The 20,783-nt window shown below is 40.8% G+C and overlaps 1 protein-coding gene across 1 annotated transcript in view; it reads left to right on the top strand.

Moving 5' to 3' along the window:
- LOC126184692 (uncharacterized) overlaps positions 1 to 20,783 on the top strand; it is a 331,999-nt gene that overhangs the window by 259,492 nt on the left and 51,724 nt on the right. Inside the window, exon 14 of the mRNA XM_049927189.1 lies at positions 10,979 to 11,087. Coding sequence (XP_049783146.1) covers positions 10,979 to 11,087 — 109 coding nt within the window. The remainder of the gene's footprint in view (positions 1 to 10,978; positions 11,088 to 20,783) is intronic.

The following is a 20,783-nucleotide window of genomic DNA, read 5'->3' as shown; positions in this document are numbered from 1 at the left end:
CACCTGAGTTTTTTCCCAATTATGTACTGACCCTGAAACTTTGGTAGAGAAGTTCTACCAGGAAGAAAGCATTTTTTCACAATATGTATAGAATTGGACAACTATCCCATCATGTCCAGTGATGTACTGCTATTAGCAATCATAGTTGGTCACCAGTTCTTGCTAAATCTATCAATTCATCATTCATATGATGACCAAAAGGAGTTGTGCTGGGAGAAAGGTCAGGTGGATAGTGGTAAAAGATGGGTGGGAAAGTTGTACAAGGTGACAGCAGAATAATTGGGGGATGATTTCATAATTTAAACATTTCTCATTTTCATCTCCATTGCTTTCAATAGAAAATTTTATAGAAACATATATTTCCAAAATAAATAATTTAAGCATGTTGGTGCTTTCATTAAATGGTTCATGTTGTTGTAATAGAACAGCATTAATAGCAACAATATATTGAAAATTAATAATTACGCAGGTATGAGTCTCCACGAACTTTGATACGACTTCAGTATATATGAAAATTTTACCTTATGAGGAGATAACAACTGTAAAATACACATTTAGTAACACATTGTTTTCTTTGTATGAAATGTATTGAATTTCTCTTTGTTATGCCAAAATTTACTATGTATGTGCAATAAGTAATTTTTTTTAATGTTCTCTCTTTCCTGGTGTTGCAATGTGAGTGGCCAGCAGTGTACAAAAGATGACATATAGAGTTAAATAGATTGTAGCAGTTATTGTGCAGTGATTTATATTACTGCGTTTTTCAGATATTGTGCAACTGTTGTCTGTTTTGTTTATATTTATTGGCCTATAAAATTTATCCAAATTTAATGTGAGCTGCATGCCACCTTTTTTGGAAATGATGTATACATATATAGAAAACATATTACATGTTGTCACACAAAATTTCTCGAAAAAGCATACTACACCATCATGAACCCTTCTGCACACAAATTATGATCCCAATCAAACATAAACCAAACATCACTGTCAAACCAATAGTTGATATAAGAATTAAATTAACTAAACAAACACTGTTTTTGGCCTTGTTTCACAATTTTATTATTAATGTTAATGCAAAACCTAGGTTTCAGGTTGTAATCCCATTTTCAAGTACATTACTGATTCCCAAGCATGATAAAGCACAGATAAACATAATGACAAGGCAAAGATATCATCTCAACTTCTTAAGGTATTGATCCATAGCTTAATGTACAATTATGTTGACAACCATTTTTAACAAATTACATGTATTATTACTCATTCAGCAATTGCACTGCAATGACCGTACTAAAGTTATGAGTCAGCCAAGAGCTTTTTAACTACGCTGGATGGGGGCCCAAAGTTTTGCTTTTATCCTATGGTTGTGATCTCATATAAAAGAGGTGAATAATTGAATTGGGTTTCCTTGCTTAATAATAGGTGTGGGGATATACACATCTGTTTTTAATATCTGTAGTTTCTAATTGGTTGAGTTTGGCCCCCTTTTCCTCTGTGTGTAGGACTTGTACATGTATTGTGTATTTGTGGTTATTGTTCAAGCAATGTTCTGCAAAGGCTGAATCAGGTTTTATCAATTTCCAGCTTCTGTGGTATTCTTTAAGCCTGGTACAGTTTGACCTCCCTGTGTGTACAGTGTAGCAAGACTGACCCTCATGGCATGTGATTTTGTAAACCCCACATTTTGTGATAGCTGGTCGTTTGTCTTTGGATTGAACAAGAAACTACCTATTGTCTGAGGAACATAGAAAAACACAGAGAAGCCCTTTGCCTTCAAGATGTTACTTATGCTATTTGATGTTTTCCCTACAAAAGGTAATGTGCACCATTTCTTTTCCAGTTTTTCTGTGTTTTTCATTGGGGACAGTAGGGAATCGGCTTGCTTCTTCGTCTTTTTACCTAAAATTTTATAAACGGTGTTGAGCTCAAATTCATTACTTACAGCTATTGTTTTTATTGTGTTAAGTTCCTGGTTAAAGTCATCTTGGGACATAGGAATAGAAAGGAGACGATGGATCATGTGATGGAATGCTGCATGTTCGCAGGTTGTAGGACATTATCTTAAAGATAGAAGACAGTAACCATAAATTTGAAAGTTACCGAAAAGATTCCTACACTGACACTTTGATCCCTACTTCCTCCCAGCATCCTACAATCTACAAACATGCAGCAATCCATCTCATGATCCATCTTCTCCTTTCTGTTCCTGTGTCCCAAGATGTCTTTGATCAGGAACTTAACAAAATAAAAACAATAGCCATAAATAATGAATTTGACCCCAACACCATTGATAAAATTTTAGGTAAAAAGATGAAGAAGCAAGCAGGTTCTGTACTGTCCCCACTGGAAAAGAAATGGTGCACATTACCTTTTATAGGGAAAACATCAAATAGCATAAGTAACATCTCGAACAGATGTTAACTGTTCTCCGTTTGCATCAGTACGCTTGTGGAAATGGTGAACAAGTGAATGATGCACAAATTGTAGTGTTTCCATATATATTGCAACACACACAGTGGTAATACGTTGTTGCATATCTTCTGGTGTTATTGGGTGTTTGTCATAAACACACTCTCTCACTGGGCCCCAGAGAAAGAGGTCTAATGGTGTCACTTTGGGGGGACCATACTGGCCAGCTCACAGGACCTCCCCATCCTATCCACGTATTTGGAAACATTACATCCACAATTTCCCTGGAGACATGGGTGTAGTGTGTGGGGCATCCATCATGATGGAACCACATTGATAGAGATGTTTCCAGTCCTGTGTCTACATGATAAGCGGTAGAGTGTCTTGCAGAAATGAGGTGCACTGTCAGCCAGTTAATATACCCTGATAACAATATGGACCTATAATAAGGGTACCAGTGATGCTACACCAAAGATTAACACCCCACTGTGGTATAATAATGTACAGAAAGTTCTGGTTGAAAATTACGAATTATTTAGGTATAAAGGAGATGACTCACCAAAAGGCAGAAGTGCTGCATCATCAATAGGCATGCAAACAAAAGGGATGGAACTTGGATAGCTTTTGGAGTGTTTTTCCTTTCTCTAGCTGTAGGAAAAACATGTACATGAACACACACACACTCACTCACATGCACATGCCTGTCTCACTACATGGTGGTCAGTCAACTGCCAGCTTTTTACTGGCCAATGGTGAATGTACTGGGGTGAGAGGGAGTGTAGGGTGGGGTGGAGGGAGGGATCAAGATAGGCGTGAGCCAGGGAGGGGGTTGGGGGGAAGCATCTGGCCGTACCTTGGGAGAGAGGGGAGCCGTTTACGGGCTAGCAAGGGGTGCAGGTATAGGGGGCAGGTGGTGGAAGGCTGGGCATGCAATATCATAGACTAGGATGTGAGATAACAGAACACAACTAGCTGATGTGGGGACACAAAGTGGGCTGGGGTACTGGGGCAGGGGATGGTGTACTCTCTCTCTCTCTCTCTCTCTCTCTCTCTCACACACACACACACACACACACACACACACACACACACACTGTTGGATGGAGTGAGCAGCGAGTTACCTTAGGTTTAGCCCAGGAAGTTTACGGTAGTGGAGGATGTTCTGTAAGCATAGCTCCCATCTGCGCAGCTCAGAAAAGCTGGTGGTGGTGGGGAGGATCCAGATGGCATAGGTTGTGAAGGAGCCATGGAAATCTCATATGTTGTGCTCTGCTGCATATTGTGCCACTGGGTGGTCCACCTTGTTTTTGGCAACAGTTTGGAGGTGGTCATTCATTCTAGTTGACAGTTGGTTGGTTGCCATACAAATGTAAAAACTGTGCAGTGATTGCAGCAGAGCTGGTATGTAACATGGCTGCTTTCACAGGTCACGTGGCCTCTGATGGGGTAGGATAAGCCTGTGACGGGAGCAGAGTAGGTGGTGTGGGTAGGTGGATCGGGCAGGTCTTGCATCTGTGTCTTGCACCGGGGTATGATAACTGGCAGGGATTTGGGGGTGGAAGTGATATTAGGATGGGTTAGGATATTGTGGAGGTTGAGTGGACACTGCAATGGGAGGGGTTGGGAGTATCTTGGGTAGGATGTCCCTTGTTTCAGGGCTTGATGAGATAATCAAAGCCCAGAGGAAGGATGTGATTCAGTCATTCCAGTCGGGGGTGGCATTGGGTGACAAGTTGGGGAGCTTCTTTGTGGTTGGTTCTTGGGGTGGACGTAAGGATTGGGTGTGTGTGAGTGTATGATATGGGAAAATTTTTTTGTGAGTTAGGTCTGGAGGGTAATGCCTGTCTGCAAAGGCCTTCGTTAGGCCTTCAGCATGCTGGGCAAGGAAGTTCTCATCACTGCAATGTGTCTGCCATGTATGGCCAGGTTGGTGTGGAAGGGATGGCAGCTGTCAAAGTGCAGGTACTGGTTTTGATTGGTGGGTCTGATGTAGACCAAGGTGAGGATGGAGTCATATGAGAGGAGGAGATTGACTTCTAGAAAGGTGGCATGATGGGCAGAGGAGGACCAGGTAAGGTAAAGTGGATGAGGGAGAAGGTGTTGAGGTTGTGGAGGAATGAGGATAAAGTGTCCTGACCTTGGGTTGAGATTATAAAGATGTCATCAGTAAACATGATCCAGACCAGGGGTTGAGGTTTTGGGAAGCTAGGAATGTTTCCTCTAGGTGGCCCATGAAGAGGTTGACATAGGAGGTTGCCATGTGAGTGCTCATGGCTGTGCCATGGATTTGTATACCTTCCCTTCAAAGGTTACAGGTTAGGATGTAGTTGGTTAGGTGTACAAGGAATGAAATAGTGGGTTTGGAATCTGGAGGGCATTAGGAGAGGTAGTGTTCAGACGGAGCAAGGGCACAGGCATGAGGGACGTTGGTGTGTGGGAGGTTGCATCAGCAGTGACTAGTAGGATTGTGGGAAGTAAGGGTTTGTGGATGGTGGAGAGCCGGCGCAATGAGGGACGTTGGTGTGTGGTGTGTGGGAGGTTGCATCAGCAGTGACTAGTAGGATTGTGGGAAGTAAGGATTTGGGGATGGTGGAGAGCCAGCGCAGGAAGTGGTTGGTATCTTTAATGTGGGAGACTAGGTTTTGGTCAATTAGTTGGAGATGTTGATCAACAAGGACCAATTTTCTTTTGGTGGGGGCACCGTAACCAGCCACAATGGGGTGCCCAGGATTGTTAGGTTTGTTAATTTTAGGGAGCATATGGAAGGTGGGCGTGTGGGCTGTTGTCAGGGTATGTAGGGAGATGGATTCAGGGAAGAGGTTCTGGGAAGGGCCTAAAGATTTCAACAGGGATTGGACATTATGTTGGACTTATGGGATGGGTTCACTCTTGGCAGAACTTATAGGTGGAGGTGTCAGACAACTGGTGGAGTCCCTCTGCCAATTAGTCATTCTAGTTCATCAAAACAGTGGTGGAACCTTTGTGTGCCTGGAGGCTGATAATGTCAGGATCTGTGTTTAGATTGTGTTGGGCAATCCTTTCTTTTGTTGAAATGTTGTTCTTAGGGAGGGACGTGGGAAAGGAGGGGTGAGGCTAGGTTGGAAGTTAGGAATTCCTGGAAGGTGACCAGGGGATGGTTAAGTGGGAGTGTGGGAGGCTCGCGGTTGGATAGTGGTATGAATTTGGACAGGCAGGATTCAGTGTTGGGATGTGATTGGCTTTAGCTGGAAGGGTTGGTGGCAAACAAGTGTTTCCGCTGTAGGGAATGGGAAAAGGAGATTTTTGTCAAGTCCAGCATGATTAAACCAGGGAGTAGAGCTCAGAGAGATCTTTGGATAGGACTGCAACTTCTGTGGGGCTGAGGATTTTGGTGGAGAGGTTAACAACAATGTTTTGGTATTGTTTCGGCTTTGGATTTCTTGGAGTGTTTGTACAGGGTTTTGGGGGATGTGGTAGGATGAAAAGGTCAGCTAGGTAAGTCTGGGTGCTGTGAGAAGTTGACGAGAAGGAACACTGTGGGTGGGATGAGGGTTGGATAGTGGTGCCCCGAGACAGGAGTAGGATGTCAGTTGGCTGGATAATTGTGGAGGTGATGTTCGGAATATTTTTCTAGGTGTTAGAGTGTCAGGATTTCAATTTGGTTGATGAGGCATAGGTAGTGGTGATTGCATAGTAACAGTATTTTGTGAAGGGAGTGGAGGTGTGTTTTTTTAGAACCAGTTTTGTGATGGAAAGATACTAGTGGGATTTGAAAAGATGAAGTTTATTGTGGAAGGAAGGGTGGAATCTAGAAACAGGGAGTTTTATGGTTAGGCCATTGGGGGGATCCCATGACTTAGGCAGCATTTAAGGAACACAATATGGGATAGGGTTTTGGCTAGGGATAGGGAAACTTTTCTTAACTGGTACAGGTAAGTAGAGTAGGGTTCCATTGCGGAGGGGGAAGGGATAGAGTTGGGGAAAGAAGTTGGCATTGGAAGTGGTGAGTAAAGGTGGCAGGTGTTTGTAGGGGGAATTGAATAACATTGACGGGCGTGAGAAATGAAAGGAATTATGTGTGGGGCATGGGGTAATTTTGTGACTGGGGTATATCTGATTGCGTACAAAATAAATTTGATTGCGACTGATTTATTGGCACGCATAAGAGATAAAAAGGAAACAAGAACAGGCAAATTGGGAGAGATATGTGAGGGAGGGAAGGATTTTGAGTTGCTAGAAGTGTGTTATGCTGTTATTGGGTGTTGCATGGCACATGGAGTAGTGTGTGCAGCTGTCATAACAGACGCAGCTGATGCTGCAGGGTGTAACAAAAGTCACTTGGACCACATGTGTCGCAACTGATATGGAGTGTCTCATAAAAGGGAGTGGGAAAAAACATAAGAGAAAGTAACGGACGGACAATAGAGTTGAGCTAAATGAAGGAGACAATAATGAGGGATGGGTGACACAAGGTTTGGATGGAAGGTAGCCATTAGGCGGTATAGTTTATTAATAACCTGGACCCAAGGCCAGGACACCTTATCCTAATTCCTCCACAACCTCATCACCTTCTCTCCCCTCCACTTCCTCCACCACCCATTGTGCCATCTTCCTAGATGTCAATCTCATCCTCTCAGATAGATTCATCCACATCTTGGTCCACATCAATCTCACCAATCACCAACAGTACCTGCACTTTGACAGCTGTCACCCCTTCCATACCAAAAAATGCCTCCCATATATCCTGGCGACCCATTATGGATGCATCTGCAGTGATGAGAACTCCCTCACCCAGTATGCTGATGGCCTAAGGAAGGCCTTTGCAAACAAGCAATACCCTCTAAACCTAATTCACAAACAGGTTTCCCATGCCACGTGCTCACTCACATCTAATTCTCACATCCATCCCAATAACCAACCACAAAGAAGTGCCCCACTTGTCACTGAATACTGTCTCGGACTGGAACGAGCGAAACACATCCTTCATCAGGGCTCTGATTATCTATCATGGTGCCCTGAAGTGAAGGATGTCCTACATAAGATACTCCCAACTCCTCCCAAAGCGGTGTTCCACCGCCCACCCAACCTCCACAACATCTTAGTCCATCCCAATACCACTCCCACCCCCAATCCCCTGCCACAGGATCATACCCCGGTGCAAGACACAGATGCAAGACCTGCCCAATCCACGCACCCACCACCACCTATTCTGCTCCCGTCACAGGCTTATCCTACCCCACCAGAGGCCATGCGACCTGTGAAAGAAGCCATGTTATATACCAGCTCTGCTGCTATCACTGCACAGTTCTTACATTGGTATGGCAACCAACCAACTATCAACTAGAATGAATGCCCACCACCAAAATGTTGCCAAAAACAAGGTGGACCACCCAGTGGCACAACGTGCAGCAGAGCACAAAATATGAGATTTCCATGGCTCCTTCACAACCTGTGCCATCTGATCCTCCCCACCACCACCAGCTTTTCAGAGCTGCACAGATGGGAGCTACGTTTACAGAGCATTCTTCACTCTCGTAACCTTCCTGGGCTAAACGTAGCTCCCCAATGTCCCACAAGCTGCTAGATGCTTCCCCTGAACCCCCTCCCTGCCTCTCACCTCTCACCATCTCCACCCCCCCCCCCCCCACCCCATCCCACAGCCCCATCTCACCACAGCAGACTCAACCGTAAAGAGTTGGCAGTCAACTGAGTGCAAAGTAGGGTGATAGGCATGTGAGTGTGTGTGTGTGTGTGTGTGTGTGTGTGTGTGTGTGTTTTTCGTGTGCTTATTTTTCATATGGCTAGAAAAAGGAAGTGCATTCCAAATGCTAGCCAGGCACCATATCTTTTGTTTGTGCACCCATCAATGATGCAGCACTTCTGCCTTTTGGTGTGTCATCTCCTTCATTCCTAAGTAATTTGTAATTAACACTCCACTGTCATTGATGTGTAACTACGTGAATCCAGTGCCATTTTTGCATAGACCCATAGTGCGTGTTCTGCAGATTCAAATGACCAAGATTTGTGAACAAAGCTTCATCCATAAACAAAGTATCGCATAGGGAGTCATGATGACCTTGCAGCCACTGAAGTGTAGATTGATAGAATCAAAGTCAGGATTCAAAGCCATTCTTCTACAGTTTGTGGTGGAGTGAGACATGATACGGATGAAACATATGCAGACTACTAATCCTTATTCCAGAACCATGTGCAATGTGTTGTAAACTCACCTGAGGATTGTGCACTACAGCTGTCGGAACAGCAATTTCGTTGATAGTAACTGGGTGCCCATCTGCATGCTTCCATGACATTAGTGCAGAGGTTGGAAATGGTACTACATAAAGGACTCTGTTGATCAGGGTAGTGTTCAGGATACACTGTGACAGCTGTGGTTGCATTTCTGACACTTTTGCTGTAAACTAACATCATATCTAATTTTTCATCATTACTGAAGACCACTGTATCAACAAGATTACTGTAAGTGTCACAAGTCACACCAAACCAGGGAGAGCACTGTCCGAACCAAATGTGAAATGTGTCACAGTGTATTTTGCTGTTTGATACCGGCAGCAGTACAGTAGGCTCGAGTAGGAGACACCAGTAGACTGAACAAAGTGGGTACAACATGCGTAGTGGTAGTGGTCTGTTTACTGGAGGCTGGAGGACAGTGCAGACAACCTTTGCCTTGTGCATCATGGCAGAAACTGCAAAGCAATTGCAGTCCTTTAAAGTATAATATTTCAGAATGTATGAGGCTTAGAAGTGTGAAACTAAGTCTGTCGTATCTAATTCAACTTCTAGTGTTCATTTCTGTAGAAAAAACTTATGTGTGCCATTTCAAGAACCGTAACTTTTGTGTTAAAACTGGTATTCATTGACCTCTATAAATTACACATTCCTGCACATTGTGTGCACCCCTGACATAGGAGTGTCCCTGGCCAACTACAATTTTCACACTTGTTTCTTATCGGAAATTTATGAGGCGGCATTATTACATGGGACACCCTGCATAACGAAACATCCTGAAAGTATTTTTAAATGGACAAACTGATCTAAAAAATGAAAACTTCATCAAAATTTCTCTAGTATTCTTTGATGGCTACACATTCCTTTGTTCTGCTGACAGAGATAATAAAAATTAGAAGCAGGATTACCATATATTTCTTTAATGTATAACAAAAAATAATTTTTGAATGTACAGTAGTTGTACAACTATGTATATTATCATAACAAATACCTTATTCTGATTGGATAAATGTATATGTAAATCAAAAAATCATATTATTAAATGAATATTATGAAATAGTGTCACTGGCATACACTAGAAAATATTACATGTAAGGCAAGCCACATTACAACGAACTGAAAACTCACACATGCGTAAAACACTACTGTACACACTGTAAATTACATAGTGTAAGAAATATGTGTCTTTTGTAATACAGATACCACTGATGATAGGCAATGCCCAAAAATAAACTACTATCAACAAGTAACTATGTCAAACAATTTATTATTAATATGACATATTTCCCTTCATATTTATAATCTGGCCAAGGTAGACATATTCACTGACCTCTTCTAGTAGACTGTCCTTGACTTTCACATCTCCAGCTCGGACCCATCGACGCATCAAGCTTGGCTGGCAAGCATTTGGGAAGAATTCAAAAGTATTCAGATCAAAAATGCCAGTAAATCTGAAGAAAGCAGTATTTGATCAATGCATTCTTCCTGTGATGACGTATGGCTGCGAGACATGGACACTGAACTCACTCACAAAAGGGAAACTTAGGACAGCACAGAGCACCATGGAGAGATCAATGCTGGGCTATACGAGAAAGGACAGGAAAAGGGCAGATGACATCCGGTCTGTGACGAAGGTTAATGACATCTTAGAGAGAGTAGGTTCCTCGAAATGGCAGTGGGCTGGCCACGTTGAAGAAGAAAAGCCAACAGATGGACGAAGCTAGTACTGGAGTGGAGTCCGAGAGAGCACCGGAGGCCTAGAGGAAGACCACCAGACAGATGGGACAAAGACATCAAGAAGATAGCTGGTAACACCTGGCAGAGAACTCCCCAAGACCGTCCCACTTGGAGAAGACTGCTGGAAGCCTACCTGAATCCACGACTCGAAGTGGCCACATCATCTAATGATTGAATTGACTGATGATGATGATGATGATGACATATTTACTATTTCTCATACTTCCCTCTGATTTGACATTTCCTGACTTTTCAGTAAGTTGTCTACATTTCATCTTGTGGTGTATTCGTTATTTTCTATACTAGTTTCTTTACTACGCCCTCCAGCAGCGGTATTCACTGATCAATTAAACCTCCTCTCACACCCTACAAAAGTCACAGTTGTGACTGCTATTCAGCTAACTACATCTCTTAATGGCATTGTTGTTGATCAGATGTTAAACCATAATCTTTCTCATTTTTATGCTCAGCTACCAATGTTCCACTTAACTGTGGGATTAAATGAGACCATCAAAGCAGCAGAATTGTAAGAATAAATTTTAAGGAGGTGGTTGTATGCATAACTTTTTCTGTCACAGTGGTGTAATGAAAATCAATATGTGCTTAGGTGAGAAGCAGATGGTCCCTGCATCAGAGCTCTATCATATTAGTGAGGAAGCTGCTGTTCTTCCAGAATCTGCCGTTATGCAGGAAAGCTTGATACCAGAACCTCCAAGGTATAGTCTTAGTTTAAGAATTTAATAATGTGCTTTTCTGTTCAGTAAGTAGTATGTGGAGATTTCAGTGCAGATTTCTTAAAAGATCCTGACAGGAAAAATGAATTGGACTCATAATTTGAGTGTTTCAGTCTGCTTTCAGTAGCTAATTTCTCAATTTGTGTGCAGCAAGATAGCAGGACCCAGATTAATAAGATTTTTGTGAACAGTGCTCAGCCTGAAACAATTAATGTGTACCCAATTGTTAACAGAAATAAACTATACAGCGTCCTACAACTCTGAGGCAGGTTAATACAAAGCGGAGAGTCTTATTATGAGTACAGGGTAAAGTGTTTTAAGAGCAAGTTACAAGAGGTGGTATGGGAGAAGGAATATGAGCTTTCCTAAATAATTATCCAGAAAGTTTATTAAAAAAAGGTAAGCCCTAGATAATGAAAGGAAAGGAATTAAAATCTTCTAGTAGTGGGAAGAAAAAAAAGTAATATTTTATTAGGAGTATCATTACAATGTCCAGAAGTATGAACATCCTGATATAAATTAATAATGCAGGTAGTAAGATTAAAACTATATGGAATATTGGCAAATGGGGGACAGGACAACCAGTCAGTGTACAAGATACCATAACAATTAAACTAAATGAAAATGTTGTGGCTCATGCTTCACAAGTTGTGATTGTTTTCGACAATGACTTTCTAAATGTAGTAACAAAAATAGGATTAACTGATTCAGTTGAAGAAACAAAAGAATATATTAAAACTGTCATTCCACAAAACTTCAAGCAACTTGAAGTAGCTCCAATATCTTTCACTGAAATTAATAAAATTATAAAAACTTTGAAAAACAAAAGCTCACATTGTGTTGATGGAATTTTAAACACAATTCTGAAAATTTGTTCTGACTTAAGTAATGGCCTTGGTGATATATGTAATGCATTGCTGGTAAAGGAATTTTTTCCAGACAGATTAAAATATGCAATCATTAAACATTCTTATAAGAAAGGTGAAAAGAAAGAGTTGAATAATTATCATCCAGGTTCATTACTGATATGTGTTTTTCTTTCAAAAAAATATATAAAAAATATATTTTAAGTGTGTTCTCACATTTAAGTAGAAAAGGCTTACTTTGCATATCACAGTTTGGATTCCAGAAGGTTTGCTTGATTGTGAATGCTGTTTAAACATTCACTCACCAGATATTGCAAGCCTTAAATAATAAAATATTGCCAGGTAGTATTTCTTATGATCTTTTCAAGGCATTTGATTATGTAAACAATTTACTTTCTTAGAAAACTTAAGTTTCTTGGAACTGATGGTTTGAATCAAATTAATAAACAGAATGCAAAAAGTTGTGCTGAATAATTCCAGCAATGTTGGAAAGGTAGAAAATTTTAGTGACTATGGAGAATTCTCCCAGCATTAAAGTTCTTACTTGGCCTTTTCCATTTTCTTCATAGTAATCTGCTCATATAGTTTGTCCATTTCCTCTTTTTTTTTGCATCTGCCGTTGGCACATAAACTTGAGTAGTCAATGTATGCACAAGGTTACTGTTTAATTTCACTGCTAACATTTTGTCATTACCTGGAATAACCCTTACTGTCTTCTTGTCTAGCTGTATCTTGTGTATAACTCCCAACTTAATTTCCCTTCCTTTCCAATCCTTTGTGAATTACCTTGTATTGTCCAGATTCAAATTCTCCTTCCTACTGGACCTCATTTAGCCCTAAAAATCTTATATTATGTCCCTCCATTTCTCTCTTCATCTTTTATAATTTTCCTCTTTATTTGACATCTTCAAATTCTGTGCAGCAATTCTCAATAAAGATGTTTCCATTTTCCGCCACTTATCTTGATTTAATTCAGTGTATAATTCGCCTGGGTAAGTTCCCACTCAAAGATCTGACTGTGGGCCTATTCCAGAATATTTCTTCTCAGGGACAACCGTACTTGAGAGTGCAGCCCAGTGGGACAAGGGATACCACATGGTTCCATAATGCCTTCCATATTGTATCCTGTTGGCCTTGTCAATCTCATCTGCCTTTAGGAGTGGTTTCCCACTCTAAGGACAAGAGAGTGCCCTGCCTTCTACCTGCTCATTCACCCTCCAAGGAGGCTGCTGTCACTTGGCAGAAGGGATCTCCTTATCCCAGGAGATACTTGGTCCTTGCATTGCTAGCCGCTTCTGTGACACAAGCGTAGCCCCTCCTCTATCATGTGGAAGTGACATCAGGATCTTCCTTTCATTGATCTATGACCAAATTGCATTTCTTATAGTTTCCAGTACTTCCAGAGATGTTAAAACTAGTAGCTTGTAAAAAAATTGAAAAAAAAAAATTTTTTTTAAGAGTAAGTGCATGAGTAGCCCATATAAAATTAAAATACTAGTAGGACTAAAACAAAATGTGCTCATTAATGTTAATACTTATTGTGTATACATATCCTGTAGACTGATTCGTTCCATGGCATTTCAATAAAATACTCATTCAAGTGATCTATGGTACATTTAACTTATTAACTAAGTAAATAGTGATATTGTTCCAACTGAAAAAGTAAGTAGTGATATTGTTCCAACTGAATTTTCAGTTGTGTATCTAAATTTTACTGGCTCAAAATACACCTTTTACCTGTATTGTACTCTGAGATGCCCAGATAAATGTGTATGTAGCACACAGCTTCCACGATTTGGGCAGGTGCACCAGCTCTGGATGGAATCTCCCCCCCCCAAACAGATTAATGATGTGGGCTGATGTGCCAGTCTGGGTGTGGTTTTTAGGTGGTTTCCCACATCTGACTAGGTGAATACTGAGCTGGTACTCACATCCTCCTTCACTTGCACAATTCACAAATGTTTAGAAAATGTTCACACACTTTCATATGGCTAACACTGCACACAGACAGTTACAGTAGACAAATTCTGTCCTGGAACAAGAGGGATTGCGACAGGAAGGGAATCCAGCCACCCTCTTAATATTATCAATGCCAAATCCAATAATACCATGCTGACCTCATGTAGGTATAGGATAAAGACAAAAGTAAAAGTAGAGGAAGACCTGTATTTCACTCAGATATAGTTGGGAGTTAAACTAGATCATCATCAGATTACCAAGCTCTTCCACCAGTGATATTTGCTTACTTTAGAGGTTGTATTTAAAACACCTTTCGGGATGCTCTTCCAGTTCCGTATGAAATTTCAGGCACTGTGTTCTTTGTCTAATGATGCATTGGTATTGCTACTTCTTTCCTCATATTTCACTGCATTTGTATCAAGATATATTATTTTGTCTTAGCATTTTTGTAATTTTTTGATTATAACATTATCTTCATTACATTTCCAAAACCTCGCTATGTGTTCTTCAGTTGAGTTTTATTATTAAATGTGACAGTCTGACTTAAATTGTCTTTGCTGTGTGACCGCATTATGGATTAAAATATTCAAACGTCTCCAGCACTATTATATTTGCCTTTATCAGAGTTTTACATATAGTCCATTCACATTATGAAGGATTTTACTCAAAATGACTTGGTCAATGAAAGACCCCCACTAACACAAAATAAACATGAGACACTTTGATTCACTTCTGTAAAGTTTGGTTGCAATACTTTGAACACTGTCCAGAAGCTCGGTACTTAGCTGCAAACTGGCATAATCCTGGGTTCATAACAAAGTTTTTTGCAGTGACTTTCTTGAATACATGCTTCCTCTAGTTCTTACCATGTCAGATTTGTATTCAGTCTCAGGCCTTCAGTAACTTTCTGCATCGCCATTGTCAGGAGATTTCAGTAGCCCATTAAGTACTTTATTTAATTAGCCAAATTACACCATGGAGCCACCACAAATTCATGGGGCTTCCATATGCTAACCTGTTCATTGATCATATGAATAGTATGCACCAAAATATTGAAACCACAACTAAGATGGATAGAGAAGGAAAATTACCATTTTTAGATGTGCTATTTGAAGGAAAATCGGATGGACTGCTAGAGCACTGTGTTTAGCGGAAGCCAACACATATTGACCTATATCTCTGTGCACAAAGCTTTTTCATCATGCAATCCACAAGAAAGCAATTTTAAATGTTGTAATACATGGAGCTAAAACTGCGTGTGATAGGGAACATAGAGATCAGATGTCCAAGAAATGTATTCTTGTACTTGAGATACTTGAGTGTGTGTGTGTGTGTGTGTGTGTGTGTGTGTGTGTGTGTAAAATAGCTTTCAGGATTTGTGATCATAATACAATGAAAATTAATAGCTGAAATGTACATACACATAGAATATATGTGGGTGGTTTTACAAGGATAGACAAGTGGTCAGCAGTGGCCTTGGTAAAGAAACTGTTGCAGCTTAGGTTAGGTTAGGTTAGGTTAGGTTAGGTTAGGTTAGGTTCCCTTAAGTGATTTGGGAAACCTAAATCACAAGGCCAGACAGCAAATTCTATCCTCCTGAATATGTCAGTGTCTTAACAACTATACTGCCTCATTTGATAGATCCCTTTTGCAAAATATTCTTTTGATTATACACAATTTGCACAAAATAACCTAAATTTTAACTAATTCTGCATTCTGTATTAACTTGCAGTTGACTAAACATTTTACCTCCTTAAGTTAAGTTCAAAATAGTTCAAATGGCTCTGAGCACTGTGCGACTTAACTTCTGAGGTCATCAGTCACCTAGAACTTAGAACTAATTAAACCTAACTAACCTAAGGACACCACACACATCCATGCCCGAGGCAGGATTCGAACCTGCGACCGTAGCGGTCGCTCGGCTCCAGACTGTAGCGCCTAGAACCGCACGGCCACTCCGGCCGGCCTAAGTTAAGTACTGGTAAGCAACTATTATATAATTTGTTAAAACAGATTTCTATATGGTGTAAGGGGTCTGCAATGGCAATGCTGTTACATGAAATCTACTGGCTTTTCAGTATTATTTTCCATCTGTGTGAGCTATTGCAAATGAGATCAATGAAGTTCGCTACTGCAAAGTTGGTTCAGATGGAGGTGAAAAAGAAGACAGATAAATGCATCAGGAAGGAAAGTAGCCGGCCACTGTGGCCGAGGAGTTCTAGGCGTTTCAGTCTGGAAATGCACGGCTGCTACAGTCGCGGGTTCGAATTCTGCCTCGGGCATGGATGTGTGTGATGTCCTTAGGTTTGTTACGTGGAAGTAGTTCTAAGTCTAGGGGACTGATGACCTCAGATGTTAAGTCCCATAGTGCTTGGAGCCATCTGAACCGTTTAGAAGGAAGAAAAATAGAAGGTGGTGCAAGGACTGTGATGTTGGCCTTGGTGTCTCTTAGTGTCTCTTAGTGTCTCTAGGATTACCACACCAAAATAATTATACCACACTCATAGAAGATATTCTCATTTTGAGCTATTCAGTTGTAAATATTCCTATAATTTTTTATGAATTAAGAAAAAATAATAACTGTACTACTCAAGAGAGAGAGAGAGAGAGAGAGAGAGAGAGAGAGAGAGAGAGAGCACACATAAAACTTTTTTCTTCTCAATTGTATTTTTTGTGCTAATTATACCACTTGTCTGAAATATTTTTACTAAAATAAGCTCATACTCCAGTAATACAGTTACTTTTCATTTGTAATGATGCAACATTCATGTTCCTATCATGATGTATTTTTCAGTGTTGGTTAAAACTGAGCGAGGTGGCACAGTGATTAGCACACTGGACTCATATTTGGGAGGACGACAGTTCAAACCCATGTCCGGCCATCCTGATTCAGGTTTTCCGTGATTTCTCTAAATTGCTTCAGGTAAATGACGGGAAGGTTTCTATGAAAGGGCATGGCCAACTTTCTTCTCTAATCCAATGGGACTGATGACTTCGCTGTTTGATCCCCTCCCCCGAATCAACCAACCACCCAGTTAAAAGAAACCCAGAATTGTGAATAAATGCTTCACGGAGTTCTTGCCACACCTGATTTGTATTCAGTCTTAGGCTTTTGTCAATTTCCTCCATTATCATCAGATTTCAGTATGCTGTTAAATACTTTATTGAGCTGGCTAAATTATGCCATGTAGATGTCATGAATCATGGACTTCATATACTACTAGAGATTATGTCAATGTCTATGACTGCAGAACATTTGTAGAAATGTTGATTTCATGAATGATTCAATGTATTTCTCTATTGCCTTTCAGCATCAAGTGCCCATTTCCGTGGACCACTATGGATATGTAGCTGCTGTCCCAATGTTTTGATTTCAATGGCTTCTTTGATGATCATGTTTGTTCATGAGACTGTGTTTGGCAACAGCAGATTTGTTAAAATCAATGTTTAATGTGGTGTCAGTGCTCTCATTCTAAAATCTTTCGAATTGACTAACCAATGTAATTGTTACCACATTCACAAGATATTTTATAAATTCCAGGTACACAGAGACAAAGGCTGTTTTTTACTGGGTGCAGCACCTCTTTAATTTTTGTGGGTAGTCAGAAAAAGGATTGAATGCCATGTCTGCCCAAGAAAGACCCTATTTTATTTGTTGTAGCTCAGAAAAAAGGACGAGTGCTCTAGGCTGAAGACACCTTCTGATGATTGAGTTCCTCTGTGTTTTCATTTGTACAAGATGGCTAACTTAATATCTTGATCACTATAGCTATTCCTCCAGAATACCCTTCTTATATATCTGATCTCAGTGATCTTTGTGACAAACAGTTTCAGCTCTGTGTATCAGCATGTTTAAAACTGCTTTTTTTGGGCTGGATGATGAAAGCTTTGTGCACTAAGCTACAGGTCAGTATCTGCTGGCTTCCTGCAAACAGCCATAGCCACATATCTGGTTTTCATTAAAGCAGGAGGGAAAAAATGCGGGAAGTTGTTGGAATCCTGAGATTGAATACATTATATTTTTACTTAAGTATGACATGGTTGCTGTAGTGGTCTTCAGTCCAAAGACTGGTTTGATGTAGCTCTCGATGCCAATCTATCCTGTGCAAGCCACATCACTGAATAACTAGTGCAACATGCATCCATTTGAACCTGCTTGCTGTATTCAAGCCTTGGTCTCCCTCTGCAATTCTTTCTCCTCCCTCTCCCTCTCCCTCTCCCTCTCCCTCTCCCTCTCCCTCTCCCTCTCCCTCTCCCTCTCCCTCTCCCTCTCCCACTTCACAGTTCCCTCCATTTCCAAAATGACAATTCCTTGATGCTTCAGGATGTGTCCTATCAGCTGATCCCTTCTTTTTTTAGTCAAGTTGTGCCATAAATTTAATTTTTATTAATTATCTGCTTGAAATACCCATCTAATCTTCAGCACTCTTCTGTAGCACCCCATTTCAAAAGCTTCTGCTCCTTTCTTGTCTGAACCGTTTATCATCCATGTTTCATTTCTATACGAAGATAAACTCCAGATAAATATCTTCAGAACAGACTTCCTAATGCTTAAATTTAGATGAAACGTTATCAGATTTCTGTTTTTTAGAAATACTTTTCTTGTTATAACCAATCTACATTTTATACCTTCTCTAATTCAGCCATCATTAGTTATGTTGCTTCCCAAATAGCAAAACTCCTCATTTCCTTTGCTAATTCCATCAGCATTGCCTGATTGTATTCAGCTACATTCTATTACCTTGTTTTAATTTTGTTGATGTATATCCTATAACCTCTTTTCAAACAGTATCTTTCCATTTAATTGCTCTTCCAAATTATTTGCAGTCTCTCACAGACTAATAGTGCCATCAACAAAGCTCAGAGTTCTTCTCCCTGAATTTTAATTCCCTTTCCAAATTTCTCTTTAACTTCCTTATTTTCTTGCTTGTTGAAATGAGTGGTTAACATTGGAGATAGGCTACAACCCCGTCACACTCCCTTCTGAACTATGGCTTCCCTTTCATTTCTTCAGATCTTATAACTGTTGTCTACTTTCTGCATAAATAACTAATCACTTCCTGTATTTTATCCTTGCTACATTCAGAATTTCAAAGACTGTATTCCAGCGAGCATTGTCATAAGCTTTGTGTAAATTTACAAATGCCATAAATGTAGGTTTGCCTTTCTTTAACCTGTCTAGGATAAGTTGTAAGGTCAGTATTACGTCACATGTTCCTTCATTTTGCTAGAACCCAAACTGATTCTTCCCACTGTTAGCTTTTACTGATTTTCACATTATTCAATAACAGGGTTGCCACAAGTTCTGGAAATCAGGGAATTTCAAACGTGTTAGGGAAATCATGGGAATATCAGGGAAATTTGAAAAAAAAACACAAAAAAAACTTGTTTTTGTCTCAGTAGATGAAATGGTTTGTTTACTGAGATGCCATGCATTGTTGCTGGCTGGATGCAGCTGAGTACATGCACTGCTTCCCTACTACATCTACATCTACATCTACATTTATACTCCGCAAGCCACCCAACGGTGTGTGGCGGAGGGCACTTTACGTGCCACTGTCATTATCTCCCTTTCCTGTTCCAGTCGCGTATGGTTCGCGGGAAGAACGACTGTCTGAAAGCCTCTGTGCGCGCTCTAATCTCTCTAATTTTACATTCGTGATCTCCTCGGGAGGTATAAGTAGGGGGAAGCAATATATTCGATACCTCATCCAGAAACGCACCCTCTCGAAACCTGGCGAGCAAGCTACACCGCGATGCAGAGCGCCTCTCTTGCAGAGTCTGCCCCTTGAGTTTGTTAAACATCTCCGTAACGCTATCACGGTTACCAAATAACCCTGTGACGAAACGCGCCGCTCTTCTTTGGATCTTCTCTATCTCCTCCGTCAACCCGATCTGGTACGGATCCCACACTGATGAGCAATACTCAAGTATAGGTCGAACGAGTGTTTTGTAAGCCACCTCCTTTGTTGATGGACTACATTTTCTAAGGACTCTCCCAATGAATCTCAACCTGGTACCCGCCTTACCAACAATTAATTTTATATGATCATTCCACTTCAAATCGTTCCGCACGCATACTCCCAGATATTTTACAGAAGTAACTGCTACCAGTGTTTGTTCCGCTATCATATAATCATACAATAAAGGATCCTTCTTTCTATGTATTCGCAATACATTACATTTGTCTATGTTAAGGGTCAGTTGCCACTCCCTGCACCAAGTGCCTATCTGCTGCAGATCTTCCTGCATTTCGCTACAATTTTCTACCGTTTCTACCACTTTCCTCTGCTAGCAGTCAGTGCTGCCACCACTTCTTGCCACTAGCCTAGCAGCTGCTGACGAGAGGTAGGGAGGTGTGAGGAGAGGTTTGTTTGGATCTGATTCTCAGAGGTTGTTGATGCAGTGGCTGGAGACGGCGGTCATGTGTGCATCAGTTGTGTCTGAGTGATTGTGTGAATGAGTGTGTGTGTGTGTGTGTGTGTGTGTGTGTGTGTGTGTGTGTGTGCTCTAATTTTCTGACAAAGACAATGGCCAAAAATTTAGTTGTGATCGTGTGATTGTCTTTTCTACGTGACTGTCTGCAGCTCAGTGACCATCTTTACAGTGAGTTGCTATGTATCCACTTTAGTATTGATTCTCAGAGTATTTGTGCAAGTTATCTGTTGCATGGATCGATCGCCACGGTCTCATTTCATCAACATGGTGTCTGTGACACATGAATAGCTGGTCACAAGAGTGGATTTCCCTGATGGGCCAAAACCGCAAGCCATTTCTGTGGGTGTCTCTAATGGCTTGGGCCTGCCAATATGAAGCCCATCGTTTCCCACTAATGTGCAAGACCTGCCTGTTG

Source organism: Schistocerca cancellata, chromosome 4 (assembly GCF_023864275.1).
Source record: "Schistocerca cancellata isolate TAMUIC-IGC-003103 chromosome 4, iqSchCanc2.1, whole genome shotgun sequence".
In the NCBI taxonomy this organism is placed as follows: Eukaryota; Metazoa; Arthropoda; class Insecta; order Orthoptera; family Acrididae; genus Schistocerca; species Schistocerca cancellata.
The sequence above is the reverse complement of the archived record's forward strand: the minus strand, read 5'-3'. Positions and strand labels throughout refer to the sequence as shown.